Here is a 17782-nt window from a genome sequence, read left to right on the forward strand (position 1 = left end):
GCTCCACAGACGTTTAATAACAAACACCGGGGAGGGGTGGGGGAGAGAGAGCTGGGCAGTCAGATGGGGCCATGGCCGGACACCAAAGCAGGGACACCGGAGGAAAGTCAACTGAATCTAAAATCGGGGTTTGCGATTCTCGGTTCTGACTGGGCCCACTGCAGGGTCGGGGAGAGGGTGCGAGGGCTCCCATGGGCTCCTGCCTTTGGCTTCTGTTGGAATTTTTTGTTACAAAGAATGAAAACTAGGGGGACAGAAGTTCCGGACAGAAGCCAGGGCTGGGGTTTGGGATAGGGGCTGCGTCCACTGCCCTCAACTCATCTGGAAAGACGGAAAAACCCAATAAACTGAAAGGGGGTGACTAGTGGACGGGAAGGGAATGCAGGGCTGGGCCCTAGGCCTGTCCACCCTGGGCCTGGTGGGGAGTGGTGGGTGCTTGCTGCCGGGGAGGCTCTGGGTGTAGGAGGAGAGGCTAAGGGCCCCACCTCCCATCGGGTCCAGGGCCTGGGCCCAGGGAGGCTAAGCCCCAGGGACAAGGGGTCCTTTGGCCTCAAGTGTTGGGGGGGGTGCTGCCTCCAGCCCACCATGACGCCAAAAGTGAACGAGGTATCGTGTGTCTGGATGCGTGGACGCTGTGTGTGCACGCCCGTGTCCGTGGGCGGCAGGGACCACTGATGAGCCAGGAGAGCTCCGCAGAGAACCCGGGGCAGGGGCGAGTGGGGCCGCGTGCCGGGGGGAGGGGCGGCCGGCCTGGCCAGAGGAAGCAGACTGGGCTGGGGTCTGGGCTGGGACCTCTCACCTGGGCCTGAGGGGTGCTATGGGCAGCAGGTATGTGTGTTCCTGGGTGTTGTGTCTCTTTCTCTGTGACTGGGTGTCTAGATTTGTGTGTTCAAATGTATGTCTCCACTTTCACGTCTCCATGTACGCACATGGAAATGTTTGCATGTCCATGTGTGCCCGTGTCCACAGCTGCCTGTGGCCACGTTTGTCCACGTCCATGTTCAACTGCCGCCACATTTATGTGGCCCCTACTTCAGTCTCTTGTGTTTTACCCATGTTCGTCTCCGTGTCTGAATTTGGCCTAGTCCCTAAACGTTTCCAGGGCGCGCGTCTGGGTCTGTAAGTGCTGTTCTATGTCCGTCTGTCCCTGTATGTGGGGGGGTGCGTGCCCCTGCGTGTCTTTGTGTGGCTGTTTCTCTCTGTGGCCCCGTGCCCTCCCAGCCCCTAAGCCTTTGCCCCCGCTCCCTGTCTTTGCCCCAGTTGGTAAACATAGCCTGTCAAAATATTTTCTTTTTTTTGTCTTTTTTTTTTTTTTTCAAGTTCAAGAATCCCCAGTAAAAATTCTCCACGAGGTCTTTTTTCCCTTTTTACAAAAATAGAAATTTTCTTTCCCTCCCACCCCCCCTTTTTTTTTCATTTTGTTTCTGTTTCCAGCCCCTCCCCCTGCTCCTCATACTCCACTGAGGGGCTCTGGGCCAGGGATGCCCACAGCCCTCTCATGTTTAGCTTTGTTGGGGATTTTTAAACCTGTTCCGTCCCCCGCTCGGGCTCACCTCGGCGTTGGGGAGGCCTGGAGGGTACCCCCAGCACTCCCCCAACAGCCATCCCATGGAGGGTGGTTGAGGGTGGGGTGGGGGCGCATCTCTGTTTTCTTTTTAGCCGAAAAAAGAAACAAAAACCATCTCCATGAACAAAACCAAGACGAGAGAGTGAACAGCCCAGCCTGGGGTAGGGGCAGGAGGATGGGATGGGGGACCCCCAGGCACCCCCCATTCCCTGAAGACCCTCCCAGCCCGAGTGCTCACCCTGTGGCTCCCGCAGGGGTGCGGGGCTTCGTGCTGTCCGTGGTCTGCCTGTGCTGTCTCTCTCGGGCCCCTTCTCTCTCTCTCTCTCTCTTTCTCTCTCTCTCTCTCTCTCTCTGCTGCCCGGGGAGGGTGGGGAGGGCGGCCGCGGCTCAGGCCTTGTGCTGTTTGCTGGTCTTGAAGGACACCTGCAGCACGCGCTCACCCAGGCGGTAGCCATTGAGGCTGGCGATGGCCATGGCTGCCTCATCATAGTTGGTCATGGTGACAAAGCCGAAGCCCTTGCACTTGTTGGTGGTGAAGTCGCGGATGACCTTGACATTGGTGACCGCCCCAAAGGGCCCGAACAGCTGCCACAGCACGCTCTCGTCCGCCTCCGGTGACAGGTTATACACAAAGATGCACCAGCCAGCACCTGCCGCGCCTCCTGACAGGCCCACGCCCGCCAGGCCGCTCATGCCGTCGATGGCGATGGGCGAGAACCTGGCGATGAGCGACAGGGGACTACTTTGGGGGTCACGCGGGCTCTGCCCTGACCCCCAGCACGCCCCCGACCTACTATGACCCTGTGACCTGACCCTGACATGACCTCTGACTGTGCCTTGACCTTGGGAGCCCTGTATTGTCCTGACCTGCCGTGACCTCCAACTATAACCCCAACTTAAACCTCACCCGCTCTGAGGCCCCAGCCCCCAGACTCCATCCTGACCTGTACGATCTCCTGATCTCAGACCATCCTTCACCCGTCATCCTGCCCTGAGCCCTGAACTACGCCCTGACCTCATGACCTCTGGCCCTACCTGGTCCTTGGTCCTGTTGAACCTGACCACTTCCCCACACCACTCTTGCCTTTGCCCCATCTTTAAGCACACTCTGATCCTGTCCTCAGCCACATCCCATTTGCCCCACTGGCCATCTGGCCACGTGGCTGGAGGCCCACCGGGGAAGCGCAGTGCTGGGAACTGGGCATAGCCATTTAAGCACCTCCCATCGTTATTCATGGCTCAGCACAATCATTACCTTCTCAGGCAGCCTCCTCTGACCCATAACATGGCCACTTCCTCCCTCTGCCCTTCTTTGGCCTTTTTCTATCTAAATCGGTTATTTATTATCAGCTCCCTCTTCCCTAAAAGGTTTTGTTCCCTGTGGTGTCCCAGCCCAGAACGGCTCCTAGCATACAGTAAACATGGGGTCTCCATTCGACTGGGCAGAGACCCCCAGGGCCTAAATCACTCAGTTCGAGCTCTTGGGACTAACTGCTTGCTTCCTCCTCTGGGCGTTTGTACAGGCCATTGCTGCTGCCAAGAACTCCGCTTCTGCTCTGTCACCTCAGATGAGTCAGGGGTCCCCACTGGATCACCGTTACCCCTCGCGCCCCCTGACCACTGTTCGTCTATCTGTCTCCTTTCCCACTAGACTGAGATAATTAATAACAGTAACAATAATCGTTAAGAGCGGCTACCTTTTATTGAGCGCTCACTATGTGCCAAGCACTGTGCTCAATATTGTTTCATTAACATGAAGGACCGAGTGTGGCTGGGCCACACTGGGTCCCTAGCCTCAAGCTAAGCGCCTGGCACTCAGCATGCGCTCAACAGCTTGTGATGCAATAAACATGAGCCTTCATAGGTCAGGGGTGTGGACAGCATCACAGGGCCCTAAGGTCCATCACCAACTACAGGGAGCAAGGGGCGGTCTGTGACCCACAGCAAAGACAACCAATAGTGGCAGATGGACCTCAGACTTAACGTGGGAACCAGGGAGCACGGCTGTGGCCCGGGCAACAGTGCTCGCCTTTCACTGGGCCAGAGAGGGTTACGGGCAGTGTGGTGGCTCTTCGTAAGCATTTACTAGGCTCCGCAGCCCCCAAATCTCTTCATGAACATGCTACACCCTGACAGGGGCAGACATGGCTAAGCAGACAGTGCTGGGGATGAGGCGGGGAACGTGTCCAATAGAGTAAGGGTCCAAGGATGGACAGTGAGGGGCTGGGGGCAGCGAGGCAGGGGCACTATTACCTCTTGACTCCGTAGGCCATGTTGAGCAAATTGTCCAGCCTGTGGAGCAGAAGGGGTGGTCATTGGTGGCCTCCAGGCACACTCCTGGCTGTGATGCTGGCCAGCCAGCCTGCCCTCCCTGCCCCCACCCTGCAGGCTAGCAGCATCAGCCCTGCCCCCGCCGCCCGCTCCCCGCCCAGCTGGACAGCGCCTGGCACGGACCGTGGTCACTCCAGCACCGCCTCTTGCCTGCCCTGCCGAGTCCTCGTCCTCCCTCTCCAGCAGCCCAGCCCCACTCGCCTGCCCCCACCCTGCAGGGCTTGGGTCCCCAGAAGGAAAGGTTCAAGTCTCTTCACCACAGTGCCTGGGCTGGGCAGGTGACACCTCTCTGAGCCTCAGGATCCCCATCTGTCAAATGGGGACAAGACAAGCTGTGTTCTCATGGTTGCTGTGCAAAATAAGCGAGTGTGCCTGATACACAGTAAGCACTCATGAAATGTGTGAGAGGAAACCGAGGCACAGACAGCTGGAGCCACACACCCAGGGTGGAGGGGCAGTCAAGAGATGGACCCGATCAGGTGATTCTAAACTCTTAACGTTGATAGTGCCCCTCGTAGTGCATTGTGCGCCTGCTATATATCAGCGCCTGGCCTCAGCACCCAACAGACCCCCATGTTTCCCCTTTGCTGCCCTCAGCAGCCCCAGTATGTGGGCACCCCAGCATCTGGGTCCCTCTGTCCTGCAGGAATGGGATTCAGGGAGGGCAGCTGCAAGTGGCCTGGGGGTCTGGGGTGCCTGGGGCCTCACCGGAAGCGCTGCGTCTGATGGTGCAGGGGGCCTGCGTAGCGCCGGGCCGATGACTGGTAAAGGTGAGTGAGCAGGGCCTGCCCCGTCTTCTGACTCGGGTTGTTGGCGAACTTGACTGTGATGGGCTCAGCTGCGCCCAGCGGCTTCTGCCCATTCAGTCCTTTGATGGCCTCCTCGGCCTCAATCCTTTTGTCGAAGCGGATGAACCCCACACCGCGAGACACGCCTGCCGGGGGTGAGGGTGTCATGAGGACCCTGCTCCCTCCCATGTGACCTCCTCCCGCTCCCCTGCTTCTCGCCCTGCCAGTCCCCATATCTCCGTTTTGGTCCCACCTTGGTGCCTCCGCCCAGTGCCCCACCAGGTGCACCCTTGCCAGTGGCTTGACCTGTGACCTGGTCCACCAGGATGCGGGAAGTGATGATGCGGCCGTATTGGGAGAAGAGCTGCTCCATTTCCTTCTGGCTCATGGTCTTGGGGAGCCCACTGACATACAGGTTGGCATCCCGGATGGATGCGGAGCTGGGTCTGGCATAGGACACCTTGGGGAGGGTCAGGCAGACAGGTGTGAGGGAAGACCCATTTCGCAGATGGAGAGACGCCACATCTGAACCACCACTGAGTCGCAGAAATGCCTCATCTGTTCACTCAACAAATATCTCTTGAGTAGTCACCATGGGTGCAGCTGACCAGGGCTTGGGGGAGAGGACATGGTCATGGCTGGGACAATGTGGCCATGGCCCTGCCTGCATAGAGTGATGGAGGACTTGCCATCTGAGAAGGTCAAAGGAGCCACATCTCTGGGGGGGGGGTCACACCTCTCCCTGGGGACCTCAGGGACTCTTGTGTCCCCAGCCCATGCTCTCACGCTGGACATCCGATCAACACTGATGCTTCTCACTCCCTTGGAAAGTGAGCCTGGAATGCTGGCCCCTTCTTTTCCCAACTACACTGGGCCCCTGAGGCTCACTGAGGTCTTTAGCCACCAGCTCAACCCTGACAACTCCCAAATGTTCATCCCCAGCACGGGCCTGGCCCCCAAGCTCCACACTCACGTGATACCTGCCTCCAGGCACCCCTCGAGGGGGCCTCACTGGGGGCACACTCAGTGTAGCTGCATCCGGCTCCTGACTGCCCCCAGTTGCCCAGACTCAGTAATGGCAGCTCTGTCCTCCTAGGTGCTCAGGACCCAGGCTCAGCTGTCTTTGATGCTTCTCTTTCGCATCCACATCTAATCCACCATCCATCTTGTCGGCCTACCTTCCTCATGATCCAAAATCTGCATGCTTCTCCCCATTTCCATCTCCCTACTCCGGCCCAGCACCCACCATTTCTCACCCCGACTAGTACAGCAGTCTCAGCCTGGTCCCCCATCCCACCCTCGCCCCTCACAGGCTGTTCCCCCAACAGCAGCCAGAGGGCACCTGTGCACATCTGAGCCAAGTCACATCCCTCTGTTCAGATTCCTCAGTGACTCCCACCTTCCTCAGAGTTCAAGTCCTTCTCATGGCCCACATGGCCCTACATGACCTGTCCTATGACCACCCTCTCTTTACCTCCACTCCTCCCTCAACTGCTCTGTTCCAGTCACATGGGCCTCTTTCTTGTTCTCCAAACGGCAGGCACGGTCCTGCCTCAGGGACTTTGCACTGGCTGTTCCCTCTGCCTGGAACTCTCTTCCTCTTTCCTTCTCTAGGTCTTGGTTGAAATGTCTTCTCCGTCCTCTCCCATCTGAACTGGGTGCCCACCCCTACCCCCGTGACTCTCCCACATAGTAATGCTCTCAGTTGTGAATTAGACACGTTCATGTCATTGTGGTCCAGCCCAACAATGAAATCTCTGCAGCTGTTTAAAAAAGGGTGGATTTGGGTATTGATTTCCCCAAAACAGTGATGAGTATTATAAAGTGGGGGAAGGGAAAGTCCACTTACAGAGCAGCAGGTATTGTGTGACTCGTTTCATTGCATGATAGATCAATGTCCTGGAAGCATGGACTGGAAGGCCCACCCCAGTGCTAACAGGGTGACCTAAAGCTGGTGGGGGTGTCATGAGCTCCTCTACCCCTTATTTCTGCCCGTGTCTATTTTCTATCTTCTAAATTAACCTCTGGGTAGATAGTGGTTATTGTCAAGGGTCTGGCTTTTGTTTGGTGCTGTGAGTTGTGAGGGCATGTTACTTCATTAAAAATAACTAATTAAAAAACTAACAAAATGAAGTCTATGGCCATTCCATCCTGAACGTGCCCGATCTCGTCTGATCTCGGAAGCTAAGCGGGGTCAGGCCTGATTCGTACTTGGATGGGAGACCACCGAGGACTATCAGGTGCTGTAGGCGTTAAAACAACAACAACAACAACTAACAAATTGGGCTGGGGGTGCTCTTGGGGTGTGGGTAAAAGGATTCTAATTAATGCCATTAGGCACACCTGGGGTCCTCCAGAAAAAAAGAAAACACACCAGCTGCTATTATTTCTGTAACCATAATTAAAAATCACAGCTGTGTATTTGACCGTTTCACTCTCCCCCACGGGTCTGTGAGCTTTGAGGTGGTGAGGACTTGATAGATTGGAGTTGGGGGTGACAGGAAGGGGACCCTGAGCTCCTGGTAGGTGTTTGGGGTTGGGGGCCATCTGAGGCACAGAGTAGGTCTTCAGGGGCCTTTCCTGTCCTTCCATGATGTGCGCTGACCCAAGTTCCTCATTTCCTCACCAGGACGGGGCCTGGCACACAATAGTCAGCTGGAAATACTTTGGGTGGAATCTGCTGGAACACGCAATCTGTACTGACCATAAAACATAGCCACCCAGGTAGACACACACACACACCACACACACATGGCTACACCATGCCACCCACTGCACAGCCATGGTGACTACCCCAGCAGGAGGGTGACACAAGATCTTGGCCACATCCATGCAACTCTGAGGATCTTGGATAATTACAGTAAGAATTGCACACACCTGTCATACCGCCATACAAGCCATAACATCACACGCCCTGAACAAGGCACAAGTAGACGTACCCACACAACTTCACCATGACACACGAAAACCCTGTTATGGCCAGACACACCCACACAGCCCCACCAGGTCACAGCCAAAGTTGCAGTGTGTGACAAAGCACCTGTCAAATAAATACTATGTCCCACAGACATAAGTGACACACCCAAAGTCTATAATAACTGGACCCATGTGATGACAGATACTCACATAGCCATGATGTCCCACAAACACCGTATCATAGCCTAGGGCGCCACACACACACACACACACACACACACACACACACTCACACACTCTCTCTCTCTCACACACACACACATGCTGGCCACATCACATGTACACAGTGGCCTCCTGGGCCTTAGAGTTTACAGTTCTTCACTAGAAGCCTCACACTGGGCTTCTGGGTCTAGTTGGCCATAGAGGGACCCATCAGGTCATGACCTTGCTCCCGCAGCAGAAAAAGGAAGAGATTCCTGCACCTCTGTTCCCACAGTGAACTGGGAGCCAGATGGGCATCCCCTCAGCCGAGCTTCCCCCAGGGTTCAAGAGCAGATTTGTGGGGTGGAGCCAGACACCCCAGGTGAACCTAGAAAAGGGGGTTTCCATGGCGATCCCCCCCAGGGAACCTGCTCCCAGGTCCCAGCTGCAGCTGCTGAGAGGGGAGGGGCATCACACAAAGGTCGGGGAGGGGCTCACCCCTAATCCCACCCTCCCAGATCCTAATTAGGTTCCAGATGGCAGATGGGCCCCCACCCCTCCCTTATTTCCATGACAAAGGCACGGAGGGGGCTGCCCACAGGACCCTGGTCACTCTCTCCTATTGCCCTGCTGGTGGGGTGGGTACCTCCCTGAGCCGGCACAGAATGTGAGGCTGATATTCTACCCATTGACAAATGAGGAAACTGAGGTTCAGAGAGGAAGAGCCATTGGCTCCCGGGAAAGGGAGCAGCCAGGAAGCCTTGGGGGAGAGCTTTGAAGCCCTCGGGTGATGAGCCATGGAGGAGGACGGGTGGCAGTTAAGGGGGCATCCCCGTGGGCAGTAATAAAAGGGAAATAGGGACAGTCAGGATGGGCACTAACAGGGGGATGGCGGCACAGGGGAATAAGGGCACCAACCTTGATGGTCTTCGTCTGCAGTTTGAGGCCATTGAGGGTGTTGATGGCTTTGTCTGCGTCGTTGGGGTCAGAGTAGTTCACAAACCCATAGCCGAGGCTCTGCCCTGTGGGCAGGACCAGGACAATGACCTACCTCCCCAGATCTGCCAGTGTCCTCCCGGACCCAGGCCTGAGAGGCTGACCACCTCCAGGACACCTTAGACCCCAGAGTCCCACCTGCTCCCAGTACCTCCCATCTGAAGTCACACTTGTCTCTCCATCACATCTCAGATCCCCCAGAGTCCCACCTGTCCCCATCACACCTGTATTCCTGAAGCTACCACCTCTGTCCCCCCCTCCCCATCTGCCAGCAGCCACACCTGTGATCTTGTCTCGAACCAATTTGCAGGACTCAATGTCACCAATGCTCCCGAAGAGACTCTTGAACTCATCCTGGGTCATATTCTGGGGCAGGTAGTTGACAATGAGATTGGTCTTGCTGTCGTCAGTGGCTCCATTTGTACCAAGGAGTGGCCCATTGGGCAGGGCCGGGCCGGCCGGGCCCCCCGCCACCTGAGACTCCATGGCCCCGAGTATCTGCTGGAGACAACAGGCCACACCCGCTCACGGCCCAGTCCCCACATCAGGGACCAGGGGAGTAAGCAGGGGCTCGGTGGTGACAGATCAGTCATGTCCGACATGGGCACGAACATGGGGAGAGGACAACGTATTAGTCTCTTTTCCACTCCTTGAGCACTGAGCAAAGCACTTAACATAATTTTACTGTAAAAAATTCCATATTCCATATAAATGCCTTACATGCTCCTTTGTATGTTTGCCTGTTTGTCTGAAACCAACCTGTGCGTTTTCAGAATACTACAATAAACACTTTTGTCTTCATAATAAGAGATATAACATTTTTTTTAGCTTTGAAGCCCTCACATGTCCCTTCCTATGTACTTCCCTCTTCCTACTAAAGGTAATTCCTATCCCAAATGTGTTCTTTTGCTTTATGCATAATTTTCCCACTAGGCATTTACCCCCCTCCTCTAGTTTTTCCATGAGCTATTTTTTTAATGTATAACATAATAACACCTACGAATAATAACAATTTTATTTTTGTCTCCAATCTATGCCTGCTATTTATTTTTCTTGTCTTATTGCAGGGACTACAATATGATGTATCTTACTTATTCCTGACATTAAAGGAAATACTTTAAACCTTTCATAGCTAAATATGATCTTTGCTTTTACAGGTTTTTTGTAAATGGCTTTTATCCAGTTAAGAATGTTTAATTTTATTCCTAGTATCCTAACAAGATATTTTTTTTAAAAGAAGGGATGTTGAGTTTTATTGTTCTTTTAATGTTCTTTTCCTACATTTATTTTTTAAATAGAGATAACTGACATATGACATTATATTAGTTTCAGGTGTACAACACAATGATTTGATATTTGTATATACTGCAAAATGATCACCACAATAAGTCTAGTTAACTTCTATCACCTCACATAGTTATAATTTTTTCTTGTGATGATAACTTTTAATATCTACTCTCTTAATAACTTTCAAATATATTCTACATCTATTTTACATCTAAGGGCCACGTTGAGAAGAATTTTAAAGGCATATCTGGGCTCAGAAGGAAACAGTGCCGGATTGACTGGTGTTGTCTGTCATCAGCATGGGAAGGTAAAATAGCTAGCATTTCCTTAGGTCTTTTCTTATGGCAGGTTGGCGAATAGGTTGCCCTCACCTGAAAACTCAGATTGATTGGTACGGTCTTCCTAGAGGGATGAATTACAAAGGATTTGAAGTCACATCCAGTTTCAGCAGAAAAGACCATTGGGATAGATTAGCAATGTCTGCTGTGGCCACAGAATCAGAGTCAGCAGGTACACATCATCTCAGCCATCCTTGACCCAAAATACAATACTGTAATTGTTTCCAAATATTGTTTCCTATATGCCAGACACAGAGCAAAGCCCTCTACAGGCAATTTTTCTTTTCTGATTTACAACAGCTCTAAAAAGAAGAGAGTTTTACTCCCCTCGCTTAACAGATGCTGTGGACTAAATGCCTGTGTCCTGCTCCAAATTCATGTATTGGAATCCTAAACCTCAATGCTATGGTGCTTGGAAGCGGGGCCTTTAGAAGGTGAGGGTGGAGCCCCCATAAATGGTATCCATGACTTTATAAAAAGGGACAGGAGAGAGGTCTCTGTCTCCACATGTGAGGATACAGCAAGAAGACAGCTGTCTGCAAACCAGGAAGAGAGCTCTCATCAGGAACCAAATCAGTTGGTACCTTGATATTGGACTTCCCAGACTCCAGAACTATGAGAAATAAATGTCTGTTGTTTAAGCCACCCAGTTTATCGTATTTTGTTATAGAAGCCTGAGCTGACAACAGATGAAGAAAGTTAGATTCAGAGATGTTTGAAAAATTACCGACGACCATGCAGCCCATACATGATGGAACAGGGATTTGCACATGAGCTTTTCTGATCTGGAGTCTGTATTTCGAACTGTCAACCTAGTGCTGGCTTTCATATTTCCCAGCTGTGTGTCCTCAGGTATGCTACTTAACACTTCTGAGTCTCTGTTCCACTTTGTTGCAAACTCCAAATTACTGGCACAGTGGCCTGGAGAAGGATCTAAAGCCCACATATGGGTGCAATTGGAAAGCGTTCTGGGATCAGTTAGCCATATCTGTCATGAGCACAGCCACAAAAAGTGAAAACAGGCATGTCACATCAACCATCCCTGCCTCATAATCCTGCTATTAATAATTGTCCCACTCCACTGAGCATCCATCATGTGCCAGGCACTGTGCAAAGTGCTTCAAGGCATCATTTCACTGTTTTCTCTCAACAATCTTGAAAGACAGCAACACATTCTCCATTTTACAAGTGAGGAAACTGAGCCCAGAGATATTGGGTGATATAAATGGGTAACTCCATTTCAAACCTGTTTGTGTCAGACTTCAGAGTTGTTTTTAATGACTGTGGCCAATGCATTGGGGGCAGCTCTGCCACCTCATAGTTGTGTCTTCAGGGACAATCTTAGCTCTTCTTTAGGCCTCTGCTTTGTTTCCATTTATTCTTATTAAAAGGATGGCACAGAGGGTCACCCCCCTGCCTCTCAGTGGGCTGAGATTGGCTGTCTGGGGGGCTGCCTGCAGGATTATTCTGAAGTTACATCTGGTCTGAGCAGGAACATGCACTGAGATGACTAGCGATGTCTGTCACAGGCCCCAGTAGTAATGCAGTAATGCACCCTCCATGGATCTGCATCCCATCTCCTAACATTAATAATTTACTAATGACGTGGCCATGTATTGAGCGCCTGCTACGTGCCAGACAAAATTCTTCATGTGAGAATTTCCAGGCAATTCTCCCAACGTTGAATGTTATTTAACAGATGAGGAAACTGAGTCTCAGTGAAGAGGTAGGGATTTGCACAAGGTTTGGCAGTGGGCAAATGGTGGACCAAGAATTTAGATCCAGGCTTTGGACTCCAGAGCTTATTTTCCTAATGAAAAGGCCAATAGTAACAGTCAAGTGAAGCTGATCACCCACTCTACACCACATCCCGGGTGTAGAGTGGGTTTATATCTATATATAAACCCACTCTGTTGGCTGAGCTTACTACTCATTCGATTCAACAAATATTTACTGGGTGCCACCATGTGCCAGCTGCTGGCTTCCCCCTCCTCACTGTGTGTCCTCTGACACTCACATTGCTTCTCTGGGTCTCTGTCCCTCCACTAAAGGTGCAGAGTTCCCCCATGTATAGAGATGGATTCTGAATTCCTGTCTAGGCTCAGCAAGAGTTCTGTGGTCGATTGAAATGTCTGCTATGGGAGCCTGACAAATATTCAGCAGTACACATCCCTGCTTTGGGACACACCAGATTCCAGCTTTGGAACCCCTATTATGTGCTAGGCAGGCACTGAGCATGTGATAAGTTTTCACTGACTTTCCACAGCCGCACAGAAAGCTGGAGATTTCTCCATTTCTCAGATGGAGAAACTAAGGGACAGAAGGATTTGTGAATTGCCAAGAGTGACAGGGGGAGGTGGTGGCGATGCAGTCAGGGTTTGACTCCTGATCAGATGACTGCAGAGACTACAAGGTTACAGGCTCCCTAACCACAAATGCTGTCCTCATCTTGGAGAGGGTTGAGGTGATTGGGGTGTTCCTACTTGGGATCTTGAGCCCCAGCCTACTAATCTTACCACCACCCCATTTCCCTCCCATCTGTGCCAGAGCTTAGTGGGATCAGTGTCGCCTGTGTTTCCTCCATGGCTGAGCCGGCTGAGCCGATAATGGGGATCAGATTGGTGGAGGTCACACCCACCCTGCTCCAGCCACAGCCAATATATGACCTGGGATGACACTGGGATCACAGGGACCTTTGAGGGCTGTCCCAGGGCAGGGATGGAGGGGTGAAGTCAGAGGGGAGGAAGGCCTTAGATAGAAAGGCAGATAACACTGGGAGCAATGGCACCTTCCCTCCCACTCTCCAGCTCTTCCTCTGGATCTGTTCCTCTTTCTGTTTCTTTTCCTCCATCTCTTTCTCCTATTTATCCCCTCCTCTGAACCCCTGTCTTCCCCTCCCTCTCTCTTACTCTTTCTCCAACACTGCACATACACCTGACATATGGATTTTACAGTGAACACACCTCCAGTGTCTGACCCCCTTGGCCCCCAGCTGCGTCCCCTGGCCCCAGTCACAGTGACAGATGCCTGGAAACTAGCGACAATAAGGCATTGAGTGGCTATGCATGGTAAGGCTGGGCCACCACGTGGTTCTGAGCCTCCCACTTCCAGGTCCTTCTTCCTGCGTGCAGGGCCCTCACTGTCTCGATTTATCCCTTTACTACCTCTCAGCCTGTCCCCATGGTGGGTGTCTGCCTTGAGTGCCCTCCATTGGAGTAACCAAGCCTCCAAGGCCCTCCTGTGACCTCTGACCACACCCTCTCCTCTTTGTGCATCTGTTTCCCTTTTTCAAAGGAGAAAACAGATCAGAGGAATGGATGCTGGATTGTTGTAGGGGTTTTGAGGGTCCTCAGGAAGCCACACTCACATTCCTGGACCTGGGTGAACAGGGTGAGGCCCAGAGAGAAGGGGCTGGCTTGAGGTCACACAGCAGAAAAGTATGGCCTGTTGGGCCTTATTTCTCAGAGCCAGGTGGGCGGGTCCCAGGATCCAGGAGGGAGTGCTGAGCATTCCCCCACCCACTGAGCTCTCCACGACTGGATAAAGAGGCCCGGAAAGAGACACAGTGTACAGAGACACACACACACACAGAACAGAGAGACTAGAAGAGCAGAAGAAGGAGGCCCAAGCGCCGGAACCAGACAAAGGACGTGCGATGGCGCGGGGAGTGGAGTCGCGCGGTGGGGGCGGGGGAGGAGCCGGGGTGGGGCTAGCACTGGCCAGCACCGCCCCCGGGAGGCGCCCCGGCTGCCGAGTGGAAATCCGAGGGCTCGGGCGAGGCAGGCCCCCTGGGGCCCTAGGGGCGGGGCCTAGATGGGCGGGGTAGGGGCGTGGTCAGGTCGGGCGTGGCCGGGCGTGGCCGCGCGCTGGGGAGCTGACCAGCTCGGTGATTGCTGAAAGTACCGGGAGAAGGGCGAGTGGCGCGGGCGGACAGGCACGCTCAAGGTCACCCCGCGGCCCAGAGCCTTGGCGGGGTGGGGCGCCTGGACATGGCCTAAGGGGTCTGCCTGAGCCTCTTACCCTATCCCTCGGGAGGCTGGGGCCCAGCAACCGGGAAGCGGCCCCCCCCTCCGTGGGTTCCTTTCTCCCCTCCCCCTCCCCGCAGCCTGAGGCGCCCGCGCGATGCTACGGCCCGCGAAGAAGCGCCGAGAAACAAAGGGACGCGGCGGCGGCGGGCCCGCGGGGCCTCCGGGCGCGCCCCCTCCTCTCCCCTCCCCGCTTGCCGCAAGGTCGACAGGCTCGAGGACAAGACGCCCGGCTCCCGGGTGCGGTCCTGGTCCCTGGCGCGCGATCCGACGCCACTCGCTTCTCCGGGGCTCTCGGGGACGCCTTGCCTCCTTGTCCTGGCCCAGCATCAGTAACTGGGGCCCTGCGTTTGCCTGGGCGGCCTGCGGGGTCCGGGCCTGGATGGAGGATGTAGCCTCCGCCGCCGCGGCCCCTCCCCCATCAGGCTTGCTGGAAGCGGGCAATATCGCTCCCAGGGCGCCATAAGATGCCCCCTGAATCTCAGCTCGACTCTCTAAGGCCTCTCAGACAAGACTCCAAACGCCCTCAACACTCTGGGCGCGGCCCTGCCCACTCTCAGGCCCTGAGGCTCGGTCCTACCCCCCCACCTGGGCCTAGCTAGGCCTGGTCCTACCCCCCCACCACCACTCCATCTCCGCGAAGCCTGTACCTAACCCCTTCCCGACCAGATTCCCTCTCAGCGACAGGGGAATACCTACAGTGACCATTCTTGTGTGCCCGGCGGGCGCGGTCCGTGTTGAGGGCGGCTCCGGGGGTCGTGCACTCCTTGGGGGGCGCTCGATGCTCACGCCGGGGTTCTGCCTGAGCGGCCTCTGGCGCGGCCGCTGCAGAGGTGTTGGTGAAGGCGGTGGCTCCCTCGAGGGCCGGAGACGGGCCTGAGCCCGGGGACGCGCGCGCGGATAACCGAGCCCCGGGGTGGTCTGCGGGCGGCAGGGGATGGTAAGAGGGAGCGGGCGCGGTAGTGAGAATGCCCCTTGCGCGGCCCCGCGGGGCCCGGGGAGATTGCGTTTCCCGACAGAGATCGCGGCGCTTTGCTTTTCGCCGCCGCCCCTCAGCTCGGCCTGTCCGGTTCCGGGTGCTTAGTCCTGTACCCTCGCCCGCCCTCCCTCCCACCCTCCGGCCCGCGCTGCGCGCTCCGCGATCTGGGCCGCGCAGCCGCCGCCCCCAGCCCTTTATATCAGCAGCTGCCAGCGCCGGCGTCGCTTATTGGCTGCAACAACCGAGCCCCACCTCTTCGCGGCGCCCGACGGCGCGGCAGGTGGAAGCGAGCTCGCGCTGGCGCGGACTCGCTTCCTGGGGACTCGTGTCGCCAGATTCGGGCCCTTTTGCCCTAGCAGTCTGTTTCCTGTCTTGGCCCTCCTTTTGGGGAGGGCTTTCTGGCCGGAAGACAGGGCGGGCTCTCCTCTGTCCAGCACCCGGAGTTGGAGGAGCGAAGTTATCGTAGCCCAATTGTACGACTTTCCAAAGTGCTGTCCACCGAGAGGACTGGAAAGGGACAAGAAACCAAGACCTAAATGGGCAGAGGCCTGGGTCCCCAGATTTGCGGGGACTAGGCGTAGTCCTCCAAGATCAAGGGAGGAAGGTGGGGATGACAGGAGTCCTAGTTTGCCTGCAGAAAGAAGTGGAACCCTGTGTCTCTAGGGTTCAAAAGGTGAGGACTTGCAACCCACAGTGCAGGGGCACTTGGTATTGCTGAGAAGGAGGTAAAGAGGTTTGGGGTTTAGAGTTCCAAGCAAACCGCCTGGCACCCTGCAGTCCTGGGAAACCACTGGACCCTCTCAGGCCCTATAAACTTGGAGTGGGCAGATCTGCCTTTAAACGTTCTGGCTTTCCTGGCTTGTGATTGGTTTGCTTGTGGAGTCATTCTTCCTCTCTGCTGGCGGGGGGGGGGGGACCTGGCTACTACTAAGGGTATAGGGGGTGGCGCATCCACCTTGGGTGCGCGGGCGCAAGTGCATGGTTACGTTGGGGCTGTCAGCAGGGGCAAGTTTTGCTCGCTAGGGAGAGACGCCTTCGAGTGGGGCTTCAGCACCAGAGACAGCGGCCTGACGGCCCCGTCGAGGGCGCTGCGATAGTAGTAGCCAGGACTCCCTAAACCCGGGAGTCACAGCCCCCACCCCATCCTTGTCCCTGAACATCCTTTAAGGCTCTAGCCTGTCCAAGAGTGCCATCAAACCCTGCAAGGAGAGCCTAATTTGACCAATCAGGGACGGCCCTCGAGAGAACGAATTGAGGGAGGACACCCTGGAGATTGAGCCAATGAGAACAGCGCGCAGCAGAGAGCGTTGCCACGCTATGGAGAGAGCAGGCCAATCATAGTGATCCGTACAGTCTGGGCGGCCGCGATGCAGGTCCCCAGGTGGCCCCTCTAGGGTTTGCTGGGGCAACGTGCCTGCAGACCCTGGGGACCTCGAGCGATGGTTTGTTCCCCACCCCATTATTCTCCCAGCTCCTGTAGAATCAGAAGCTGTGCCTGTGTCGAGATGGGGGGCTACTTCTGGGCTCGCAGACCAGACTACGTTTCCCATGGAAACTGCTGGGAATAGCAAAGGGGACTGAACCCGGAGGCGAGGGGGTGGCTGGGGGATGTGCGGCCCGACACTTCCGTCCCTAACTGGGGTAGCTCCCCGTCAGAAACGTAAAATAAGGCTTTAGCCGCGGCCCCGCCCCACAAGCTGCTAAGGAGTCGGTGGGGCCAATGTACAGGACGCCACAGGGTTCCCCAGGGCACGTGCCCCAGCTCGCTGCTGCGGTCTCCGCGGTCACGTGACCGCGGCCGCCAGGGCCCAAGCGGCTTGCGCGCCACCTGGTGGCTGCGCGGCCTGGTCTCATTCCCTACCCCTCTCCCTGGCGGTCAGCAGGATGAGGAGGGAGGCCTCAGCATCCTCCTCCGGGAAATGGGGCTAGGGCAGCCACCTCGCGGCTGCCAACTCCCTTCCCCCAGAGGCTTCCTGTTCCAGGAACACGCCGAGCCCGTTCTATCGCGGGGCTTTGGCACTGGCTGTTCTTTCGGCCTGGGATTTGCCTCCCCCAGCTTTCTTCAGGGATGGAATCTCTTTGTCGTTCCACTCCATGCTCCATGCTCCAATGCCACCTCCTCAGAGAGGCTCTCCCTGACCACTGCCCTAAACAGCATCCCCAGAAAACTAACACACTATTCTATTTTCTATACTGAACACCTCCCAACTGATCTCTGAGCTCTCTAGCGTGGGGAATGAGTGAGCCATGAAAGATTAGGACTTAGCGTCATGATCAAGTTCTGGGAGATGTCCAGTGACCTCCTTGTGTCCCCAAGCTCCCAGCCCCGACCTTGTGAGAGGAGGGAGTGTTTG

The 17782-nt window shown here is 55.3% G+C and overlaps 1 protein-coding gene and 1 pseudogene across 1 annotated transcript; one reads left to right on the forward strand and one right to left on the reverse strand.

The window, feature by feature from the left end:
- Window positions 1-1897: 1897 nt before the first annotated feature.
- On the reverse strand, window positions 1898-15592 carry ELAVL3 (ELAV like RNA binding protein 3). Its single transcript, XM_011380329.1, has 7 exons — window positions 15149-15592; window positions 9081-9300; window positions 8722-8825; window positions 4993-5146; window positions 4607-4832; window positions 3821-3859; window positions 1898-2306 (listed from the first exon to the last, which is right to left on the reverse strand). The coding sequence occupies exons 1-7, from the start codon at window positions 15155-15157 to the stop codon at window positions 1955-1957; spliced, it is 1104 nt and encodes a 367-aa protein (XP_011378631.1). The 5' UTR covers window positions 15158-15592; the 3' UTR covers window positions 1898-1954.
- LOC111731687 lies at window positions 6820-6938 on the forward strand (annotated as a pseudogene).
- Window positions 15593-17782: the final 2190 nt, after the last annotated feature.

This window comes from Pteropus vampyrus, unplaced genomic scaffold (genome assembly GCF_000151845.1).
Source record: "Pteropus vampyrus isolate Shadow unplaced genomic scaffold, Pvam_2.0 Scaffold391, whole genome shotgun sequence".
NCBI classification, from domain to species: Eukaryota; Metazoa; Chordata; class Mammalia; order Chiroptera; family Pteropodidae; genus Pteropus; species Pteropus vampyrus.

Coding starts and splice junctions, on each gene's coding strand:
- ELAVL3 (XM_011380329.1), bottom strand. Junction 5,147..8,721: donor TGCAGACGAAGACCATCAAG/GTTGGTGCCCTT, acceptor ACCCTCCCCAAG/GTGTCCTATGCCAGACCCAG. Junction 2,307..3,820: donor ATGGCCTACGGAGTCAAGAG/GTAATAGTGCCC, acceptor CCCCCAAAGTAG/TCCCCTGTCGCTCATCGCCA.